We start from the raw sequence: 24,014 nt of genomic DNA, 5'->3' as shown, positions 1-24,014 counted from the left end.
AGTAAACTGAAAAAACAAACCAGCAGAATTAATATACACACACTACGCACTCAGCCCATTTGACCTTTATTGCAGAAGAGAGGGAAATGTTTTTGGCAAAAGCTAATGTTTGTAATAAATCTGAAAAAAGAAAACAGAAAAACCCAACACACTGAGGGGGAAGTCCCTAACATTTAAAATAATATCATTACCATATTCCACAACCGTTGAGGAGAACTCCACCTTCAAAGCCAGGTGGGAACAGCCAGGGCACGGGGCCTTTTCAAAAGGTTTCTTTTCCAGTCTGTCGCCCAGATGCTTCTTCCCGCAGAGCAAAACCACCAGCAGAAGCAGCCAGATGTTGACAAGCTTCATGGTCGTAAGTGAGTATGGTCATAAAATCGCATAAACTCAAATCGCACTTTTTTCTTCCTTGATTATAAGTTAATTTTTGTTTCAGCTTTCAGCTGAAACATTACTGATCCGCCATTTTACAGTCTTGTCCAACGTAAATAAAAGTTAAATTTCATGGCCTCTTGTGGCTTGGCCTGAAACGAGGCTTTCATTTCTTTCTTCGTTTCTTCTCCATCTTGGGCCTCAGGCTTCGCTCACTCTGGCCCAGACCCCTGAGTCCTACACTCCATGTGCACCACGGAACCAAAGTCCAGCGGGGATGAGCGATCACTGAGAGCCAGTCTACAAAACAAAGCAAGCAACAGGGACATGAGCAGCACAGCGACAGGGCCAGGGAAGTTTCGCGATCTCTGAAATTTAGATAAGAGGGTCTAAAAGCCACACCAGCTATAAGACAAAACAAATGCATGATGCAACCAAGAAATATCTATGGGCTCATTTTAATTTAGTCACTCCTCACCACTTTCACGGGGAAAAGAAAGTTTTAAGACAGCTTCAAAAATAAAACAGGATAAAATAAATGAGAAAAATGGAGAAAAACAAGGATAATAAATGACCCCCGGAACACTAAGCACATCAGCCCTGAGCTAACGAATGGGAGGCATGACTCTGCTCAAGCCCCTCCCTTGCGCCTCAGGTGTAGATCCCGCCTTTCCCTACCCCAGGGCGCTGCCCTCATCAGCACTTTAACTCCCACGCGCACTGCTGGTCCCTCAGCGCGCTGGACTCTGCGATCCAAGGCTCCTCTGTCCATGGGTTCTCCAGGCAAGAACACTGGAGTGGGTTACCAATGAAATTCCACCAGTTTTTCAAGTAAAGGCTTGGTACACATCCTTTTCTTTCTACTATAAGAGTAACTCCTAAGAACAGGCTAATTTCCATGCAATTCATGTATCTACCACCCTCTAAGACACACTGTGCTCTGAAATTACTCAAACTACACTTTTTCAGGTTTTGAAATATTTTCTGCCGATTCTATGAAGAGAGCATGGAAGAGTTTTTATTGTCAGTAAATGTATTTTACCTGAAGCCTCAACTTAAAGACTTTCAACCTGCTGAATGTGTTATAAAATCAGATTCTCTCTTTACTGGATGTGGTATGAGAAGACGGACAGTTGGTGAGGTAAAAGCTGTTGCCAGAGAAAAATGTGATTTGAGTATTAAATTGTATGTAAGCACAAATACCTTTCAAAATATCTGAATGGCAAAGAAAAGGGTAATTCTTCACAGTGAAGAATAGAGCAGCAGTTAAAAAACAAAAAACACAGGCTGTAGCACATCCAGAAAAACACATTGCACAGATCACATCAGAAACATAAATAACCCAGCAGGGGGAAAACAGAGCAATGAGACAGTCCTTCCTTCCATCACTACTTGTTTCTAAGAAGAAAACATTCAGGACAAGGAGTCAGCCCCTTTTTGAGAGAGGTGTGTCAAGGTATTAATAAACCCATTCTTCCGGCAGAAACTGGTATCTGAGAATAACAAGGGGTTTGTGGTTTCTAGGACTACTCACGTGTGCTTCTATAGGAAGCACAGATAAACAAGAAAACAGTGGTAAATACAGATAAGCAGTTGGAGTATCTAAACAATCTTTGCACTAATAATTAGTACATTCATCATTATAATAACAAATGATATGAAAAGCAGGCCTAATTCGAACTGGAAACCAAGGTTGGTGGAACAGTTTATCAGATAGAAATGAAATATTAAAATCTATTTCCATAGCAACACAGAGAACAAGAGAATGTCAATCATATAAACAATTAAAAACAACGAACAGAAGAGAAAGATGGAAGAAAAGCAACAGGGGACACCAAAAGCCTCTCCAACCTGTTTTAGAAGAAGCCACCTGGGAGTGAGCCCCAAGTTTCTGTTCATATTTGGTACTCGCAGCAATGAGGCTATCACAGAATACAATTACCTGAAGCATACACCTGGCTCATCGTATTACAGGTCACAGATGAGAAAGCTAATCACAGTGCCAAAGGCTAGCATGATACAGGAAATGAACTTACAGTGAAAAAACAAAAAAATAAATACAAACAGAATGCTATAGAATCTACGACACATTTGGACTGGATACCACACAAATATTAGTGAGCGACACTAGTGAGCAAATGTTAGACTCTGTAAGTTGAGTTACATCAACTTTCATTAAACCTGTTCCAAAATAATTCACACACAGGTAAAGACGATGAACTTAAAAGTCAGCCTGTGGGGAGAGAAGGCTGATGCTCTCTTCCAACTGAGGCAGTGCCCACGCCATCACTGGGGTCGCAAGACCAGCCACCGGCTACGGACCTCTGCAGCCCTGGCCTGTCTGCTTTAAAGACACAGTCCCCTACTCCTCCGTGGGGCTCTGAAGGCACTCCTCACCGTGCCCACGACGGCTCCTTCCACTCCGTCCCCAGTGCAGACCTGGAGAGCATGCTCCCCGGGCCAGGCTCACCATCTGGTAGCAGACACACACGCAGCAACCAGCACAGGTGGGCACAGAGAATGGAAGCACAAACACCTACACAGACACACAGGAAGGGAAAACACTTTTTACAAAAACAACAGGCTGAGGACAAGAAGGCAGGTGTTGGTGGGAAAGCCTCAGCAGCCCAGCCCGTGTGCAGTGATGGAGACTGAGGGCGGGGGGGTGCGTGTGAGGCCCCCAGCAAGGGGCGTCAGAATCTGAGTGAGGGGTCAGCAGTGACAGAAGGCAGAAGGACACCGATTGGGTCAAATAAATATTTTGTGGAGAATGGGAGGCACCTTTCTCACTGTCAGAGAAGGAAGTCTCAAACATGAAGGGAAACACTGGAATGAACCATGCAGGATGACAATGGAAACTGGTGTGAATGCAAGGTTTTCAACAGACAGCTGCAGAAACATACACCCGCACCAACACATGGAGTGTCTGCTCAAGGAAAGAGCATGGGGGCAGCAATATTCTCATAGGAGGGAACCCCTTACCCCCACTAGTGCCCAGCACTGCTTTTCTAAACACTATAAGCCACTGAAAGACACCAGGCTCCTTAGAGAGAGAGCGAGTTTCAGGCTGGGCAGGGTAAAAAGAGACAAATCTGCAACATCTGTGCCAAAGAGGAAGAAGGGCTCACAGAATGGTGGGGAGGGTCACAGGGGCCCGCTGGGATCTGAGCATCAAAGTAAACGTTGAAAGTAACAGATCTTGACCCACTGAAGACAAAAGTAAAACACGAGTCCACCATGGCATACACACAGAAAATAAACTTAAGTGCAAAGAGGATTAAGCTAGTTACATGATCTCAGAATGCCTCCCAACAAAACCCTGATTTACAAAAGGAAGTAGAGGAATGTCAGGATGGAGACGCTTCATCAAGTTAACCAGAGATGGGACAAAGAGACCCGGGTCCATCAGGCAGACGTGGTGGAAGAGCCTGGCATCTCCTGAGGGGTCCTGCCAAAGACACACAACTTGAATCAGGTCATGAGGAAACATCAGGACCCAAACTGAGGGACATCTTTCAGAACGACTGGCCTACAACCTCCCTAAATACTGAGGTAATGAAAACCAAGGAACAGCTGAGATTAGGCTCCAGACTGAAGGCAACTCAAGACTCTTGAACTGGATCCCTTTGCTGTGAGGATGTTACTGGAAGGAACAACTGGCACAACCTGCATGGGACCAGTCTGTGATTCGATAGTGGTGGAGTATCACGACCAACTGCTGGACTCCGAAGGCTGTGCCGTGGTTATGCAAGAAGGTCCTTGCTCGCAGGAAATGCCCACTACAGTACCTGGGGATCAAGGGCATCAGGTCTGCAACTTACTTACAAATACAGAGAAAAAAGGGCTTGTACTATTCTTCCACCCTTTCTGAAATGGTGGAAATGGTTTCCAAAATATACAAAGAAAAAAAAAGGTCCTATATTTAGTCTCAGTTGCTAGGACTGCCCTCAGTGAATTTGCAAATGTAGGGAAGGAGAGGAGGCAACTTTAAGCCTCTTGCAGACTCAGTCTGCACCGACCGATGTATGCCCAACCAGACCATGGACCTTGTCAAGCAGATTTACAGCCATCAGCTGTCACACAGAATGATACCTGAACATCCCAAGAGATGTGCTGAGCTACTCAAAGGAAAATTAAAAGTATTTCTCATTCTGAGGAACTGGGATAGTAAACAGCTGCTGGAATTAACCCCGGTGACTCTAATTTACATCATAAAAGTCAAGTAACATTTTGACAGACAAAACTGAGACAGCCAGATAAAATGAAATCAAGTTTAAGAATTCAACTTGAATACTTTCCTAGTTTGCTAGTGAATGTAAAAACTCTTATGACCTTTAAGAGTTGAAATTTGTCAATAAGAGAATGTAAAAAACTTTTAGCCTGATAAATTCGGTAAGAACAACAATGAACACATACGGAGCACTCAGCATGTGGCAGACACTATCCTATGTAATGCACATGTATTAACTCACTTAATCCGTACAACAATCTGTCCCCACCCCACTTTCAACAAGAAAACTGAGGCCTAGGCTGGCTCAGCACTGCCTGGAGTCACCTGGCCTCTGAGTGGGGAAGCTGGGCTGGGAACATGGGCGGTCTGGCTCCAGAGGCTACACTCTTAAGAGGAAGGTTGTTACCCAGCTTTCCTGAAATCCGCAGAAGTATGAATCTGAGGGCACACAATTTATGTGCAAGGCTTTTAACTGGGAAAAATCAGAGACCACCTAAAATGCAACAAGGAACTAGCTAAATAATTCATGTACATTATGGAATGCAATACAGCAATTTAAAATTAGGCTCCTTGGGAAGGCTGAATAGTGGTTCCCAAACGATGTCCACATTCTTATCCGCAGAACTTATGAATGTTACTTTATACGGCTGAAAGGACTCAGCAGGTGTAACTAAAAGCATGTTCTGATGGGGAGAGCATCCTGGATGGTCCATTTGGGTCCAGCGTAATGACAAGAGTCTATAAGAAGGAGGCAGGGGAGTGATGATGGGCGCGTGGGGCTGAAGTGATAGCAGCAGGACAGGCACCAAAGTCTGCAGGTGCCTCTGGATGCTGGAAAAGGGATGCAAACACATGTTCCCTGGAACTTCCAGAAGGAATGAAGCTGACACCTTGACTTAAGCCCAGTGACACTGATCTCAGACTACTGACCTTCAGAACTGCAAGACAACAAATCTGTTGTTTTAAGCCAACAAGTATGTAGAAATTTGTTACAGCAGCCACAGGAAACTAACGTATTTCCCAGAGAATATGGGGGAAGTGCTAATGAAATATTAAGTAAAACAGTTAATGTGATCCAAATTTTCATTTTTAAATATCTATCTATATGCACCAGGAAGAAAGAACATGAAAAAAGATAACTTTATGCAATAAAACTTGCACAGTCAAAATATGTTAAAAATGTAATTTCAATTATACATATAGCAGAGCTTAAAAGGGATCTGCATGTGTGCGTGCCAAAACACTTCAGTCATGTCTGACTCTCTGAGACCCCATGGGCTGTAGCCCACCAGGCTCCTCTGTCCATGGGATTCTCCAGGCAAAAATACTAGAGTGGGTTGCCATGTCCTCCTCCAGAAAAGGAATCTACTTCTTAGGATTTGTTTTTAAAAATCTGTCTACCTTCTAACTTAAGGTTATGCTAACTTAAGGTTATTCTAACTTAAGGTTCAACTAGTTCATTCTAAACAGATTTGTCATCTGTAATATCACTTACTTATAGGGCCTGGTTAGGGTTGTCTCTGGATCCACTAACTGTTGACTGGATTTAATTTCTATAAATTCTTTATGTAGAAGGCCTGGTTATTTTTCCATACAAAGGTACACCCTAAAAGATGGTATTTAACATTATGGATTTTCCATAAGTAAGTATAATTATGTCTCCAATACAGGTACAATCAAAAAATACTTGACATTAAATACTAAATGTAAAATACAAAGCTCAAATAATACAATGACAGGAATAAGATTTAATGGGATTGGTTAAGAGGGAGACCAAGTAGAGGAGATGGATTACCTGGGCAGGCAACAGTCAACATTCCTTACAGCCCAGAATCTTCTATGTGCATTATAAAACAGTGTCACTAGGATTATGATTCTGGGTATAGCTAAAGTACATACAAATTTGTTTCTTTGCAAATAATTAAAGAACACAAGTCAGGGAAATGACTTTTATCACCCAATAGTCGTCTAATCAGGAAGATGTGCCTTGCTTTTTAATGACCCTTTACTGAAACAGATCGAGAAAATTGTTTAGGTCACAAAAGGGTACCATTCAGTTTAATCAAAATTTGGCTGTAAAAATACCACTTTCATAGCTAACTGCACACTTGACTGTATTACCATTGTTTAACAGGCTAACATTTGAGAGATGCCAGATCACAATATCTTAAAACAAAGGTGTATTCTTAAGCCTGATTAAACCATTCATTCTGGCACATTCACCCATCAGTAGGTTCTGTAGGGGGAAATTCAGCCCCGCGAGTCAAGAGCACCAAAGTCAAGAGTCATGGTCCACACTGTTTTTATTGTCTGTTCTTTCACAGAGGCTGCTGCTGTCTCTTCATTCTCTTTACCTTCCCACCATCCAGGATCAGTCAGCCACACAGGAGGTTCACACTTGCCACATTTTAAACTCATTCCTTAAACAACCTCAGACAAAAAGACATCCTCAATATTAATAAACCAAGTGAACAGATTTTTGTAGCAGGTCAAAACTGATTAGGCCCCAGGGAGGAGGAAATCAGTCTCAAGCTGACTCAGACCATACACTGAGAGACCAAGGTCCATCTCCCGTTCTTAATATTTCAAGTCATCAAGGGTTAGACTTGCCAAGTTCTTCCAATAAAATATATGCAGTATCTCAACTCTCTCCTGATGTAAAGGGGCAGATGCAAATACACCACCCCCTACTGCACTTACAGCACTGCACTAGGAGCCACGTGCGGTCTATTGGGCCTGCAGCCTCTAGTTACTCTGGCACTGTGGCTGCCACACAAATGAAAGAGACAGCAGGCAGGACAAGAACCATCTCCCCCCGAGACTGACAGACAAGGTAATCACACAACATGAGAAGGACGTGAAGGGGATGATTAAACCTCCTGACTCTTCAGGAGGGAGCCTACAACATCCCATGGGGCCCAAGGAGCTTCTAAAGCTCTGCAAGCACTAGACTAAAAATGCTTTATTTACAGAGGCAACCAACTCTTGATTATAAGGATACTTGGGGAGCACACTGGAGTTAGCTTATGGGCCAGGGTCCCACCCAGCCACCCCAGGCGTCCCCCTCCCCACCTCTAACAAAAAGGGCTCTAGCCATCTGCTTCATACATGGCAACAAAAAACATTATCTGAAAGAAGTGCCCTGCATGAATGGATAAACAAAATGTGTTACATGCAAAGAGTGGACTATGAGTGTGCCATAAAAAGGAATGAAGTATGGAGGGAAAGGGTAAACTAGGAGTGCAGGATTATCAGATACACACCACTATGTATGGGGGCTTCCCTGATGGCTCAGATGGTAAAGAATCTGCCTGCAATGCAGGAGACACGGGGCAGGACACCCGGGTTCAATCCCTGGGTCAGGAAGATCCCTTGGAGAAGGGAATCGCAACCCACTCCAGTACTCTTGCCTGGAGAATTCTAAGCAAAGAGTCAAAGGGGTTGTAAAGATAAACAAGGACACGCTGTACAGCATGAGCGTCCCAGGGGGCACTACTGGTTAAGAACCTGCCTCCCAGTGCAGGACTTGTAAAGAAACACGGGTTTGATCCCTGGGTCAGTAAGATGCCCTGGAGGAGGGCAAGGCAGTCTACTCCAGTATTCTTGCCTGGAGAATCCCATGGACAGAGGAGCCTGGCAGGCTACAGTTCATAGGGTCACACAGAGTCAAACACGACTGAAGCGACTTAGCTCTGTTATAGCACAGAGAACTATGTTCAATATCTTGTAATAACCTAGAATAGAAAAGAATCTGAAAAAGAATATACATATGTGTAAATGAATCACTTTTGCTGGGCACCTGAAACTAATACCACATTGTAAAGCAATTATACTTCAATTTTTTTAAAAAAAAAAAAAAGAAGGAATGACACACCGATACAGGGTACAAATTACACGAAGTCTAAAGGCAGTATGAAAAACAGAAGGAGCCAGACACAATAGTCACATATAATCCCATCTGAATACACAAAATATTCAAAAAAGACAAATCTAAGGAGGCAGCAAATTAGTGGTCACCTGGAGCTGGAGTTAGAAATGGGCACTGACTTCAAATGGGCACTGTGGGGGATCTTTTGGGGATGGAAGAAATGTTCTAAAACTGGATTATGATGATTGCACAACTGCAAATTTACAGGAAAAAAAAATGTTGAATAAGCACACTTAAAAACAGTAATTTTAACCTTAATAAAGCGCTCACGTTAAAAAAGTGTGTGTGTATATATACATATATATATATATGTATGTATGTAAATATATATATGTAAAATGGGTGCCGCAGATTAAAAGTTGGGGGGGGGGGGGGTGGGAAATCACTGTTCTCCAAACCCTCATTTTCATACTTAGGCAAACTGAAACCTTGAAGCGAGAGCGCTACTTACCAGCAGTCAAGACTAAAGGGCCAAAGGAAACGAAATTCTCCAGTTCAACTCCGAGACCTTAGGCTACTCTCTCTTACTTGGAAGTGTCCTTCGGAATCTAAAGTAAATATTTAACTTAATCTGCATAAGCAAATAGGCCCAAAGTCTCAAGGGCGCTAACCCAGACAAGGGGTAAACATCTTAAATGAACGTAAAGGAGACGGCGTACAACAGTCTTAGGCAGCACGTGAAGCTCCTTCAGGTCTGAGAGTCAACCAGAACCTCCCCGACCCAAATGACCGACGAGGTTTTTGCCCCGCATTTATGAAAAACCAGACACGGAAGGGGCAGGAATCGAGGTCCCTTAAAATCCCACAGCAGGCTCCCCTCTGGGAAGCAGACCGAGAACCGCGGTCTGCTCCGAGGCTGAGGGCCCGGACCAGGCACACGGTGTGACTCGGTCAAAGTTCACTTCAGATCAAGGAAGCGGGGAAGTGAAGCGACCACCGAGGCGTGTCAACGCGCAAAGAGGGCCAGGCGGGGAAACCGGCCGGCAGTCCGGCCGGGGCGAGCGGCGGGACGGCGAGGCTCCCGCGGGCAGGCAAGCGGCGCACCGGCACGTCTCCAACGCTCGTCCTCCCCGCGCCCCCCACCGCCGCCCCCGTACCGCCCGGTTCGCGCCCGCGCGGCTCCAGGGGCGCAGAGAGGCCCCGCCGCCGCCGCCCCCGCCCGCACAGACCCCCGCCCTCGGGCCCTCGAGCGCGGCGATCAAGCCGGAGCGCGCGGGCGACCCGGCAGGTCGGGAGGGCCGGCGGCTCTGGGGAGCAGACTTGCTTGACGTACCTGCGGCCGCCTCAGGCTCGGGTCTGCTGGGCCCGGGATAACGGCGCCTCCGCCGCAAACACGCCTCGGGTCTCCATTCGGTGCTGTTTACTCCCAACTCTCGCGAGACTGCGCGATTGGGGCGGGGACACCGACGGCCCAGAACGCCGGACCCCGCCGACCGTGCGTGCCCTGCGTGCGCGCGCTGGACGCTGAGGTCCCGGGGCGGGAGGCACCCTGGCTGGGAGGAAGGGTGGAGGTCTCGCGACGTTTGCGGCCCTGGGGCAGGGGCGGGGTCAGGTTGCTGGGACTCGGCCCGAAGTCTGGAGAAAGGAAGATTGGGGGCGGATGGGGGATTCACAGGAGCTCTGGAAACCTGTATGGCCCCCGGGCGGGCGCAGCCCTGCGGAGGACAGCCGCGGCGGAACAGCCACCGAACCTTCGTATTCATCCAGTGCTCTCCTCCTGGGGCCTGTGGAGCCAGGTGCGGCGGCGCTCCCCCTGCAAACCTCTACCCGTTTAACCCTCGCTGCAGCTCGGATGCTGGCGAGTAAAGTGCTTACTCAAGGCCGGAGGGTGTTCGCCAGACTTCCACCCTGACAGGCGAGACCCCGGCCCGAAGTCCGGTCTGCTCTACTCTTAACCCCTCCCAGCGTCGCCTGGACCACGGACGCCAAGCGGTGACCCGTTCTGAAGATCAATGTATTAAACTCCCCTAAAAGTGCGCCCCCCCCCCAATTGTCTGGGTGATTGAGATACTAAAATCACCCACTTAATGTCTACATGTTGAGCTGATCCACACTAGACATTGGGCACAACTAGGGGATGGAGGCTTTCCAGCTGGCGGCAGTGGTAAAGAATCTGCCTGCCAATGCAGGAGATGCAAGTTCGATCCCTGGATAGGGAGATCCCCTGGAAAAGGAAATGACAACCTTGCCAGGAAAATTCCATGGACAGATGAGCCTTGAAGGCTACAGTTCATGGAGTTGCAAAACAGTCGGACACAACCAAGCTGGCACGCAAGGGGGACTGAAAGCCTGTTTTAGGTCATGCTGATGACAAATGATGTGCTATGTCCTGAGATAAAACTGCTCGTATTGTTTGACCTTTCCACAGCACCTGGATAATACCCCAATATTAGAAACCACAGTACTGCATATTCCTTTTAACACGATTTAACCAAACTGATATAATATAGTGAAGAAACTTAGAATCACCTACTAGCTTTTTGTGATCTTAGGCAAGTTGTACCTCAGCTCTCTGGAACTCACCTTACCCAAAGGAGTATGAGTATCTCCCTCAAAGGATGACGGTTAAATGAAGCATATACATACACACTTTGACACACAACTTATTCAATAGATGTGGTTGTACTAGACCAACCCACACCTGATCAAGTTCTTCCCCACCCCGAGATCACATCAGTGTTAGGAACTTTCAGAGAACTCTTGACTCTTGGATTTGTAAATCCAGAACACTCCCCTCCTACCACTACATAAGGGACTTGATCTTAACAGGGTTCTTTTAACAGCCCTTGAAGTCCCTATGCCATTGAATACAAAGCCCCACTGTTAGGAACTGGTAGGTTAGTGAATCGCAAACATCCTTGTCAGGTGATACTGAAGGGGAGGGGAACTTTGCAGCTCCTGAGAGCCCTAAAAACTGCAGGGGGCCTGGGGGGTGATAGGAGGTGGCCTGGAAATTTACCAAGGGAGGCTGAGCGCCCCAGAATCCTGGTCTACCGGTTTTCCACCACTCCAGGTTCTGGTAACTCCCTAAACTAACACTTCATGTGTATAATAAAGCATTTGTAATCCCATGGGAAGGTTAATCTTTATTAAACCTGAATGCTATTTTAAAGAGTTAACAGTCCAGAGACAGAGACACAGAAAGAAAGACTGATTTCGGAATGCACACAGTGTCAAGACTCGAGATGCCATTTAACCCAAATGTGCCAAGATTTTAAGTAACTGAGGTGAAAGCAAAACAAAGCAAAAAAAAAAAAAGATTCCTCAGAAGAGCTGTCTCTACTCACTGTCTCCCTTTTTCTTCCCACCCCTTGAACTTGCTACTTTTCATCGCTACCAGACGAAAAATGGATCATGGCAAAACCACCAGTGATCTCCATATCACCCACGCCAAGGAATAAAAATCGGCCTTTATCTTATTCAACCAATCAGGAGAATGAGAGCAAAAAATCAACTCTGTAGTTTCAAGACCCGTAAGACATATGGCTATGCATGATTTTCTGACTGAATTACCAGCTTTTAATAACTTACTGTCACAGGTGTTCAGAGATTAATTTTTTATAATTTTTAAATATTTGTTTCTATGGGGGGGGGAAACGTTTCTCTCTTTCCAAACATACGGACCAATACCTCTTCTAAAGGAAGCAGAAGCAACTGCTTTTATTGTTAAATTTTCAGGTCACAAGTTGTTTCAAAGGTTTATTTCCCACATCCTTAATAAGAAACCCCAGCTACAGTGGTCCAATTATAACTCTCAAATGAGCGCTGGGAAAGATGAAACCTAAGGAAGATTCTTGGTTTTCATCTTTCGTGAACTTTGCACCAATCAGTATATTTACATACATCCTGCCAAGAAGAGAATTTTAAAACATCACTGACATGGTTTACTTAGTCTCATCATGTAACAATGATCCAACATCTAATCTATAAGACACTGCTGTACCACACATCACCTTAAATATAAATATGGTATTTTTACATCACATCGCTGCTTATTATATGTCAAAGTTCAAGTCAATATGGCATGAAGTCAAGTTTTCTCTAGTCTTAATGACCATCAATTAACTGTCAGGTGGGGAAACGCCAAATATGACAAAGGCTTCCAGCTAACGCCATCAAAGTCGGCACTTCTGTGTCGAATCACTGGAATGTGACTTTCCACACTGCACTTCTTCCTCTTGTGTGATGAAGGCCTGATCTGTCAATGGAAGAGCTTCTGAATTTAACCTCTGATCCTGAGTCCAAGTCAGGTCTGGAAATACTAAGGCAATGTCACTGGCAAAACCGTGGGCATAAAATAAAAGCATGCTCAGGCCCCCTCGTAATGGGTATCAGCTCAGGAGTCAGCAATTCCATAAAAGTCCTGATTTCAATTAACTGGTTTCTGCATCAGCGCTGCAACATTAAACTCTGGATCTCAAATGTGCACATACTGTCATATTCGTCTCGTGATTTACAACTGTCAAAGCACTAGGTATGTGGTTCTCAAAAATGTTTGGCTTCAGGAGACCTGAACCAAAAAGACTACACAGCAGGTTTCAGTGCAAACCCACAGAGTGGTGGTTATCGGGCATTAATTATCTTCACATCAATGGAAGTGTTCACTATAACATACAAATTTGTTACATGAATCAAGAACGAGCTTCTGACTGATTTCAACAGATACAGTATGTCTTTTCATACACGTAATTTGTCCATATTTTAACTATTATTCTATAAATACTTGATATTTATATCATTAATGCTACTGGGATGGAATAATATTACACAGAAAAGTGTTTCACAACCAGGTATGAGAAGTTCTAGAGGGCTAAACTTCAGTTATAAAATGGGTCATAGGCTGAGAAGTCACTACTTATCCACAGTAACTATAAATCAAGAGATGACTGACGGTCAGTCATCACATGTCCAAATCTATGAATGAATTAATTCCTTAGTAGATTAAAAAAAAAACCAGAACACTGTTAGGTGATATTATATATGGCAAACCTATAGCACAAAATTAGGTGGCCTCATTTAGGGTGAAAAATAATAATGCAGAATTTTAATACCCCTTTGGGTGCCACATTAAGACATCTTGACAAGAAATACTTTTTAAAGTAAACTACCAATAAATACAGTTGCCCGGATGTACACAACATGTGTACACACGTGGGTCTCTAAGTATCAGTTGAGGAGAAGCATTTCATACACAGAGAGCCAAACGACTAAAGCTACACAATGCAATACAGGTTTCCACTAATCACACCAGCAACCTTACCTAGAAAATAACGCATTTCAATAGTCTTTCCTGATGGACATTTGAAAACCAATGCTGTAATTCATCTACTGACATAGATAATTTCCCTTAAGAAACATGTGAGACTGTAAGAGCTACCAAGTTATATCATATTTCAGTATCATATTACTGGAGCTCCTAGAACAACATATATCACACAACTTCTGAAAAGTTTAAAAAACAAAAGCACACATCACATTCTAGGTGTCCTCCATCGGTTCTCGCGCCACAGTCGGTATTCACCCTGTGCCCTCCGTGCGGCCCTGAAGGCTTTCCCACAGCACTCTTAAAAGGCTTATGTTTGTTTTGCAAAGGATGAGTCAAGAGTATGCTAAATAATCAGTCGTGAAAAAAAAATGCAGAAGATAAATTCCATGTGTTCCTCCAAATGTAGAATACTGCAGGTTCCCACGAATTGGTCAAACTTCCCAACCATCATCTGGCTTCAAGCTTTGCAGGATAAGGCCTCCTTACGCAAAGAACGGTTGAGAATATTTGCTCCCCACACCCAGAGCCATTCAGGCATATACTGTGCGAAAAGAAACTGAAGATGAAAGAGAAAAGGATTACAAGGTTAGAATCCAAAGCCATTGACAACAAACTGCACAGATCAGCAATGATTTAAGCCAACAAACATCACCAATCACCTTAAATACAAAAGAGGAAAAAAACCTTAGGTGATGCTGCACTGAGTACCCGCTTTTGCATAAGACCCTATGCTAGACTCTCTGGGGAACAGAAATGGGATCCCCACCCACTCACCCCCCTTCCTCTAAGTAGGCAGGACACACCTACATGCAGTGATACGATTCCATCTTTACTCAGTGTGATATGAATAGCAGGTCATGTAGGTAAGAATTCCAAATATCCCAGGAATGAAAGGCAGGTCAAAGAGCAAAATGCATCCATGGTCAGTACTGTGAGAGAGAACTGGGGTTTGAGGGGCAGGGTGGAGCTTACTGTACTGACATTAAAACAGTGAATTTCCTCTTCTAGACGTCATGCAGCTGGAACTTTCAAATGTTCTTAACATATAAATCCACAGAAGAGAATTCAGTGACTGAACTGGAACCACTAAGATCTGAGAATCAGAAGTTATGATCCTCATCTTCCAGCATCAGGTTTCCATCAGATTCCCATGTATCTATCGTTTGGAAAGGTTTAGGATGCCTTAACCTTAATTACGAGAGCTGAGCGCACACGGCTGGTTACCTGGATGGAATGGGACCAGTATCCTGTGGTCCTTTTTGAAATGCCGAGGGTAGAAACAGCATGATGTGCGTACACTTTTGGGGAAGGCACCAACCATGGGCACTTGTGCAGAAAGCTGCCAGGGGTGGCCACGTTGGTAGCCACGTAGAATGGGATTAAACTCTGTACAAAGATTCCTTTGGAAGCATATTCATACTGCAATGCTCTGCTGAAGTGGTCTAAATAAGCCTGTTAAATAAAACAGAAGAAAAGACTAATTTCGTTGGGAACTCGAAAGAATCAAGAGGGAAAAAAAAGACTAATGGTCATTTTGGGAAAAAAATACAGCATAAGCAAACATCAGCTGCTGACACAGAACTCAACAAACTAGACCAAACCACTGTGACAAATGTTTTCCTACATGATGACTTCACTTTCCACCTGGGAACGGGTTACCTTAGATGCTGAGAACGCTGCCAGCTGGGGGGTGGGTTTGCAGCAGGAGCCAGAGGAGATGGTGACGATGGCGCCCTTCTTCCTCTCCACCATCCCTGGTAACACGATGTGGACCATGAGGCTGGCCGCCGCGATGTTCACGTTGACAATGTCCCAGAGCGTGTCCTCAGAGACCTGCGTGAAGTACTGCGGATAGGGGTAGAACACACCCACGTTATTCACCAGGATGCCAATGTCTCTGTCCTGCAAGGCTTCCCGGATCATGTCATAAATCTCGCGGCCGCTGCTGAAGTCCGCGACTATGATGTCAGTCTCCACTTTGTAGGTGTCAGCTATGTCTTTAGCGACCATCTGCAGCTTCTCTTGGCTCCGGCTGATCAGGACAATGTTGAGCCCACGGCTGGCCAGCTCCTCTGCATAGGCCCTTCCAATCCCGTCCGTGGCACCTACAGGACAAGCCGGCAAAGGGAGCAAACTCATTTCACGGTGTGATCCTTAAAATGGACTTTAAATACCCTGGGTCTGGGTTTAATCAGAGAAGGAGTCACACTAGACATAAGCTCGGTTCTGTGAGTAATCAGTCAAGCACAAGGTGGAATCTGCAATACAAATGACATGAGCTAATCAAATGCTCGCCCAGACACTCTGACAGGTAGAGGAAGCGCCGCTTTACGTTTGCCAAGGTGACTGCGAGACACAGTGGGAGACTGTTCTCAAAGCCTCACCTGGTCTCTGTGAGTGTCAGGAGGTACTTTCCTAGGAAACAATGGTAAATGAAAATGAAATTTAAAAGAAGGGAAGCATTTCTGAAAGTGGTACCTGTTTGTAAGGACAGTTTCAAAACCAAGAGCAAGAAGGAAAAGCAAGCAGCAGGGAGGCAGGGCTGGATGGGGAACAGGAGGCAATAGAAGGACAAAAATCACAAGGAAACACCTTCCAAGATGAGCAGTGAGAAAGGTGCACATAATCATAACAGAGGAAGTTTTATTTCTTTATCCCATGAAAACATGATTAAATTCAGTTAAGTCCCTGAATGAAGCATCCAACTTAAAACACAGATCAAATGGGAAAGATGACTTCATTTTTAAATCAGGCATGAACTGAAATCTCATCTCTTACCACTCACGACCGCCCATCTTCCATACTGCTTGATCAGGTCCGCTCTGCTCACCAGGCGCGGGATGAAATGCAGCCTGATGAGGCTGTAGAAGTCACAGACGACGGTGATGCTTTTTCTGGCCGTGTACCAGGCTCCAACCAAGGCGAGGGCTTCAATGTAGCAGTTGCAGGACCTGGCGATTTCCCTGTACAAGAGGTAGAAGCTGTCGACGGCAGCCATGGCAGCCTGCAGGGGCGGGGAGCGAGAGAGGTGGTCTTTGCTTAGTAACTGAAAGGGACACACACAGTTTGGTTGAAGAAGGACATTTGAGACATCAGGGCTTAATAATTTTGCATTTAAATAACAGTAACTGTTCAAATGCACGTAGCCCGTGGATCCAGTCAATTTATGATATCATTACTTAACATCTGCAGCTTACAAAGTTCTTTCCATCCAAGAAGATTAGTCAACATGATTATCAAGAGTTACCAAATTCCTACTAAAATCCAGGCACTGAGCTAAATGTTATGGATACGACAATAAACACAATATGCTCTGCGCCCTAAGGAGTTCCCGGCCCAGCTTAGTGACAGGCAGACTTTTTAATCCACGTAACAGCTGAGAGTAATGTTTATTTCTTTTATTGAATTTATTCATGCAAAACCGGCAAGCACAGAGGACCTACTATTCCTGTAAAGACAAAGTATGAAAAATAGAAGCACTATTAAGACATAGCCTTGGCCTCAAAGGGGGCTTCCTGGTCATGCAGACAATACTGAAACTGCCTGCAATGCAGGAGACCAGGGTTCAATCCTTGGGTCAGAAAGATCCCCTGGACAAGAGAATGGCTACCCACTCCAGTGTGCTTGCCTGGAAAATCCCATGGATAGAGGAGCCTGGTGGGCTACAGTCCACAGGGTCTCAAAGAGTCAGACAGGACTGAGCGACTAACACTTCAGCCTCAAAGACCTTACAACTCACTTTGAGACAAAACTATGCTCTAATACTCTTTAATGTAAATTGCATCATGTATAAGTAATGTTCATAAATGTACATTTTAAAAAGAGATACTCCCCGAACCTGAAGACATTGTTTTCTGAAATGACAGTGGCTAAGCATGCTTCATCTAGCTGGCATCACTGGCACACCATCATCCTTGCCTGGCCCCTTGTGTTTGGGGAGAGAAAAGCCCAATATGACTCTTGTAGTACCCACACAGCAAGCATCTTTATGTGCCATGTACTGGGATGGACGCTAAGGTTTCAAAGATGAAGCAAAGGACTGCCTAGGAGGAGAGACTGACATCTAACAAAACAACTTAAATGCCATATGAACTGGTGTGTACGTGTGTGCACCTGCAGTCAGAGAGGCAGAGAAGGGCTGGGCATGACCAAGGCTGATAAATTTCCTTCTAGACCAGACCAGGGGAGTCACCAGGGCCTGAGCCAACCACGAGCTCTCAGTGAGGGTCAGGTATCAAAAAGATCAGAACAACCACAGTTAAACTACAGGGAGCTCAGATATGCACAAGCACAAGGGTATATAGCATTTATTAATAGTACGTAAGAGAAAATAGATTTAAGCCAAAAACAAAATTTATATAAAATTTCTGGAAGTGGCCCCTCTCCTAGAAATCTGTATCGAAAAAAACTTAAGCTTTTTTCTGAAACTAAGAAAAAAATCCCTGACAGTAGCAGCAAAAATTGGCATAAGCTTAAGGAAGAATAAGTGAATTCCCTCCCACTCCACCGCAATGCAATTTGAGCTCAACCAAGGTCTGCAGAGTGAAGAAAACAAATTCACCTCTGGAATGGAACATGCTGTAAGAATGACACCACACTGGTTAATAGGCACACGAAATAACAAAGGACTGCTGAATGTAAATACGTGTGTGTGTGTGTGTGTGTGTGTTGAGTATGCATATGAATGTGTAGGCCAAGTTACAAACCAACAAAACATACGAAAGAAATATGATAAAAAACTCAAGAAACAGGCAGTAGGATTCTTAAATGCCCCACAATGAGCATATAACCCCTCAAACATTAAACTTTACAAGCCTGTCCTGTGCTGTGCTTAGTCGCTCAGTTGTGTCCAACACTTTGTGACCCTGTGGACTGCAGCCCACCAGGCTCCTCTGTCCAGGGATTTCCCAGGCAAGAATGCTGGAGTGGGTTGTCATTCCCTCTTCTAGGGAATATTCCCGACCGAGGGATCAAACCCACTGCTACCACACTGGCAGGCAGATTCTTTACCACTGAGCCACCAGGGAAGCCCTCAGGGTCACAGTGCTCCACCTCAAAGGCATCCCCTCTTTGTACGCTATGCACGAGCGCCTCTCAAAGCTTCCAGATGCTAGGGACAAGGCAGGCACGGGTCACCTCCCCAACGGTCCCCTGCCACACCGTGGCAGTCCAGAGCCACATCCTGGGGGGCAGGTGCTGGCTGGAAAGGCCCCTCCCAGTCACAATGGCTGCTTCCCGGGACACAGCTGATTCAAGATTCCCAGAGAAGTGACCAAAAACACTAGCTCCTTACAAAGAAGAACATAAAAACTGAGACTCCGAGTCCAACCATCCTAAGGTGGGAGTTCCTAAAATAACGCTTTTATAGTGGACACATGCCATCTGTCACACTTACTCAAAGAGTAGGCCATGAGGAAAGTAAATGAAAAACATGATACTTGTATGCACAGAAAATGTAATAAAGTTAGAAATAACACAACCATAAGCAAAAAAAAACAACAAACAACTAGATACTTGGAACATTAAATCTATTTTTCAAAATGACAGGTGGGTATATGTCTAAGATGCTACAATGTTTTCAGTAAAACACTGGACGCCACATATCAAGGTCTAATAGATTGAAGCCAAAGAAATACTTGTGGGGAAAAATGCATGGCAGGCGTGTCTGTAATAAGGTTCCAGCTAAAAGGAGGTCACATGTGCCTTGGGGAATGACCTCACCCCAAGGGGAAGCTGTGTTAAGGGAACTTCGACCCCTCCTTGAACACCATTTTTCTCAAGAATGTGAGACGGAAAAACTCCAGAAAAGATGCCTGACTATGACAGAGTCCTCAGTCTTCCTGCCCAAGTCATTCTCCCCAGTCATTCTCCACCTGCAGTCTGCTCTTACCTCCTCTGCCAGCTCTGGGCCTCCAGGAGCTGCTCTGCCTTCTCTTCAGACAAGCTGCAAGCAAAAACAAACAGCAAATGCCCTTCCTTCACCACTCAGCTGGGGAAAACTTAACAAAAAAATTAGACCAAAGGTTTTAAAAGTTAAAAGTAAAAATTCATGTGCCATGAATTCCAAACCGGCATTGATGCTGAAGCTCCAATACTTTGGCCACCTGAGGCAAAGAGCCAACTCATTGGCAAAGACCCTGACGCGGGGAAAGAGTGAGGGCAGGAGGAGAAGGGGACGACAGAGGTTGAGATGGTTGGATGGCTTCACCGACTCAATGGGCCTAAGACTGAACAAACTCCAGGAGATGGTGAGGGACAGGGAAGCCTGGCGTGCTGCAGTCCATGGGGTTGCAGAGTCGGACACGACTGAGCAACTAAACAACAATTTAAGAAAATTGGAAAAATGTACACTGAAGTTGTCTATTATGCACAGCTCAAAGAATAAAAAAACACTCACAGGGCTACAGAACTCCACCAATCAAATCAGAGTCTCAGAAGGCCCAATGCCTCCTCCCTGGTCACAACCCCTTCCGCCACCCTTAGGGTAATCACTCTCCTAAGTTCTGATGTTGGAGAAGGCAATGGCACCCCACTCCAGTACTCTTGCCTGGAAAATCCCACGGACGGAGGAGCCTGGTAGGCTGCAGTCCATGGGGTCGCTAAGAGTCAGACGTGACTGAGCGACTTCACTTTCTCTTTCCACTTTCATGCATTAGAGAAGGAAATGGCAACCCACTCCAGTGTTCTTGCCTGGAGAATCCAGGGAGAATTCCAGGGAGGGGGAAGCCTGGTGGGCTGCCGTCTATGGGGTCACACAGAGTCGGACATGACTGAAGTGACTTAGCATAGCATAAGTTCTGATGTAATCATTCCCTTGCTCTCTTCTTTCTTTGGAAATAGTTGTATACCACCCTACCACAGATTCTGAAATAACAGTACTCCGTTTTGCCTGGTTTTGCCCGTTACATAAGGAATCAAGCCCACGTATCCTTTGGTGACTCGTTCCTCTCACTTGGGGCTGTTTTCCAGACCCAGGCACACCTCCGAAGCTGCAGGCCATAAACTCTCACTGCTGCACCATCTCATGGCACAGACACAACTCGCATGTCCAGTCTACTGCTGATGGGTTGTTCTTGTTGGTTTTGACTTTACAACTACGAACAGCGCTGCTATCAACATTCTCGTGCATGCACAAGAGTTTTCAAAGGGACAGGCCTAAGAGTCGAACTGCTGGGCCACCGGACATCCATGTGTTCAACCAGATGCTGCCAAAGCAGCTGAGCCACTTTACACGCCCACCAGCAGCGAGTGTGAGCTCATGCTGCCTCCTCTCAATGGCTAGCAACATCCAACAGTTCACCTCCTGCCAAAGGCTGGCTGTGAAATGGGGCCTCACCATCATCTGCACTGGCATTTCCTGACTGTTAATAAGGCTGGCACTCCTGACGTTTATGTGCTGTTTGTGTTTTCTCATCTATGAAATGCCTATTTCTAGCTTTCGATCTTATTTTTTTTCAAATCAACTTTTTAAAAAATTTAATTTTTAAAAATTGTATTTATTTATTTTGGCTGAGCCACACAGCATGCTGGATCAAACCCAAGCCCCCTGCACTGGCACGCAGAGTCTTAACCACTGTACCTCCAGGGAAGTCCCCTTGTGACCTTCTATTGTGTTGTCTTTTTTTCTTTCAGAGTTCTAAGTATTCTTTCTACATTCTAGATACTAGCCCTCTGTATGCTTTGTCTCTTTATATAAGTGCTTTTGATGAAATGAATGTCTTAGTATCAACATCAACATAGTCCAATTTATCAATCTTTTTCCTGCATGGGTTATGCTTGTTACGTCTCATTTCAGAAATCCCATCTTAGCCTCAGGTCAGAAAGATATTTTTCCGTATTATTTTCCAAATTTTTTTTTTTTTTTTACAATTCTGCTTTTCAGATTCAAGTCTTCAATCCACCTGTGGCCTTGTGATGGTGTGAGGCTGGGGTCACATCCATCTCTACTGTTCCTCCCCAGGCCCTAGCATGGTGCTAGGTATACAGTATTTATTTAACAAATAGAAGCAAAGAATGCCTTGTGTTCAAAGCTCAAATTTCACTCAGAAATAACTTGAGAAGCTGCTCCAACTTTGCATCAGCACTTTGATGAAGCTGTTATTGGTGCATCCTGACTTTTTGGAGTTTCCTTACCTCCCTGTGCCAAGTTTCAGTATGCCGCTAACGTAAACTACATGCAGAGAGTAAAAACATGGGCCTTCTTGTCCAAGATCCAATACCCCTCAGTTTCAGGTCTGAGAATTAGAACCATAACAGCATCCACTCCTGGGTACAGACGCAAGATAACTGAAGCCTTAGGCTCACACAAAAACCGGCATGGATAAAAGTGGAAACAACCCAAACATCCAACAACAGATGAGCGGACAAACACATGTGGTCTCTCCACATGATGAATATTATTCAGCAATGAAAAGAACAAAGTATGGATATATGTTACGATACGGACAAATTTCGAGAAGAGTATGCTGAGCCAAAGAAGCCAGACACAAAAGGCCACTCGTTATATGACTCCATGTACGGGAAATGTCCAGAAAACGCAAATCCAGAGACAGAAGGAGAGGAGGGCTGCCACAAGGCGGGAGGAGTGGGAAATAGGGACTGACTGCCAATTCGGTGGGATTTCTTGGGAATGTTCTAGAATTAAACAGTGGTGATGGTTGTGGACAGTGAACATGCTACTGTGAACAGCACACGTTTAAATGGCTAAAATGGTGAATTCTGTTATGTGACTTTTATTTCCAAAAAAAATCTGCTTTAAAAAAACAATTTGTTGAGCTCTATGTCTGTGGAATATTACTGTAGTGATCTCAACCACAGACTCCGAAAACAGACATCCTGGATTTGAACCCAGGCTCCCCATGTAAGAGCTGTGTGTGAAGTTACTTCATTACTTGTAACTTTTTGGGTGAAGTTACTTCATTACCTCACGGAGCTTTCCTTATATCACCTGCAAATATGGGGCTAATATTTCCTGCCTAAGATTATAATGAAAATTAAATCAGATCATACATATGAAGCACTCAGAGCCTGGGAACATCAGCGCTCAATAAACCTTGGCTATCAGCCACTGTAATTTAATGTTCAATAATGTTAGTTATTGTCTATTTGCAGCGCTCAGGGTTAAAATCTGGCTTTCTGCAAAAGACTCCATCCACTAAGTGCTTTCTTCCTATCATGGCACTTCTCTCATCAACCCTTCCAGGCAGAGTTGTAATCATGCCCAGTTTACAGACAAGGAAACTGAGGCTTACCGAGGTGAAGTGGCACGGCCAGGACTCTGCAGCTAAGAAGTGGGCGGTGGGAATTCAGATCAAGGTCTGTTATAGTCCAGAGGCCTGCCTTGCGAACCCCACTCTGAGACCCCCAGGCGGGCATCCTGCTGACATTACCAAGCGGGCCGCTGGGTTGGGCTTCGCCGGGCTGCACGTTCCTTTGGAACAGCGACAGCCTCTCTGGTCCCCATAACCCTTCCCCTCCAGCACCCGGCAGGGCGCAACAAACTATGGCCGCTGGAGAGCTGGTGGGGCCCTTTCTCCAAGAGCGCCCTTATTCTGAATTACTTCTCATTCAGAACAAAGACGAAGGCAACAAACCCTACTCAGACCGAGTGCCTTTGGAAACGAGAATAAAGAAGCACAAATGCGTGCCTTTCGGAGCCTCGTGGGGAGCACCTGGGTCAGGTCCGGGAAAGACATGGGCCCGCGTTCGGGGTGGGTGGGGCCCCAGGTCGGCCGGGTCCCGGGGGAGGGGCGGGCCCAGAAGACGGGCTCCTCATGGGTGCAACGCCCGGATGGAGTTGGGGAAGAGGCGCTCCGGGTGGACAGGCCAGGAAGGAGGGGTGCTAGGGGCGGGGGTCCCAGGGAAGGGAGGGACGACAGGGCCCGAGGGTCCCGGGGGTCTCGGCAAAGAGGGCACTGGTCCCGGGGGGCGTGGTGGGGCGCAGAGCGAGCAGACGGGCCGAAGCTCCGCCGGGCGCCGAGAGAGCCTAGGAGGGTCTGGGACCCGGGGATACGCGCGGAAGGCGCGGTACCTGCAGAGACGGCGCGGCCTCGAAGCTGGTCCCGCCAAAGACGCGCGGCCGCCGCCCCCGTCACCGCCGCCGCAGCAGCTCCCCGGGCCGCGCCCCCACGTGACCCGCGCACGCGCCGGGGGCGTGGCCGTTGCTGGACCCGCCCCCGGCGTTCCGCCGCTCAGGCCCGCCCGAGTGCGCGTGT

General features: G+C 45.8%; 2 protein-coding genes across 4 annotated transcripts in view; both read right to left on the bottom strand.

The window, feature by feature from the left end:
- The window catches only part of MBTPS1 (membrane bound transcription factor peptidase, site 1), a 44,781-nt gene extending 34,850 nt beyond the window's left edge, over positions 1-9,931 (bottom strand). For both annotated transcript variants that reach the window (XM_027513927.1, XM_027513928.1), the window contains exons 1-2: positions 9,808-9,931; positions 192-675 (exon numbers count right to left, since the gene is read on the bottom strand). In XM_027513927.1, the coding sequence (XP_027369728.1) occupies positions 192-354 (163 nt within the window). In that variant the 5' untranslated portion in view covers positions 355-675; positions 9,808-9,931. The remainder of the gene's footprint in view (positions 1-191; positions 676-9,807) is intronic.
- A 2,236-nt stretch (positions 9,932-12,167) lies between these two features.
- On the bottom strand, positions 12,168-23,936 carry HSDL1 (hydroxysteroid dehydrogenase like 1). 2 transcript variants are annotated; one of them, XM_027513926.1, is made up of 6 exons: positions 23,831-23,933; positions 19,691-19,744; positions 16,579-16,804; positions 15,460-15,905; positions 15,025-15,252; positions 12,168-14,356 (listed from the first exon to the last, which is right to left on the bottom strand). In XM_027513926.1, the coding sequence occupies exons 3-6, from the start codon at positions 16,796-16,798 to the stop codon at positions 14,258-14,260; spliced, it is 993 nt and encodes a 330-aa protein (XP_027369727.1). In that variant the 5' UTR covers positions 16,799-16,804; positions 19,691-19,744; positions 23,831-23,933; the 3' UTR covers positions 12,168-14,257. The 2 variants fall into 2 exon arrangements, with proteins under 2 accessions (XP_027369727.1, XP_027369726.1); XM_027513925.1 differs by lacking the exon at positions 19,691-19,744 and having other exon boundaries at positions 23,831-23,936.
- Between the last annotated feature and the right edge of the window lie 78 nt (positions 23,937-24,014).

Source organism: Bos indicus x Bos taurus, chromosome 18 (genome assembly GCF_003369695.1).
Source record: "Bos indicus x Bos taurus breed Angus x Brahman F1 hybrid chromosome 18, Bos_hybrid_MaternalHap_v2.0, whole genome shotgun sequence".
Classification (NCBI taxonomy): domain Eukaryota; kingdom Metazoa; phylum Chordata; class Mammalia; order Artiodactyla; family Bovidae; genus Bos; species Bos indicus x Bos taurus.
This window is presented reverse-complemented; position numbering and strand designations above follow the sequence as displayed.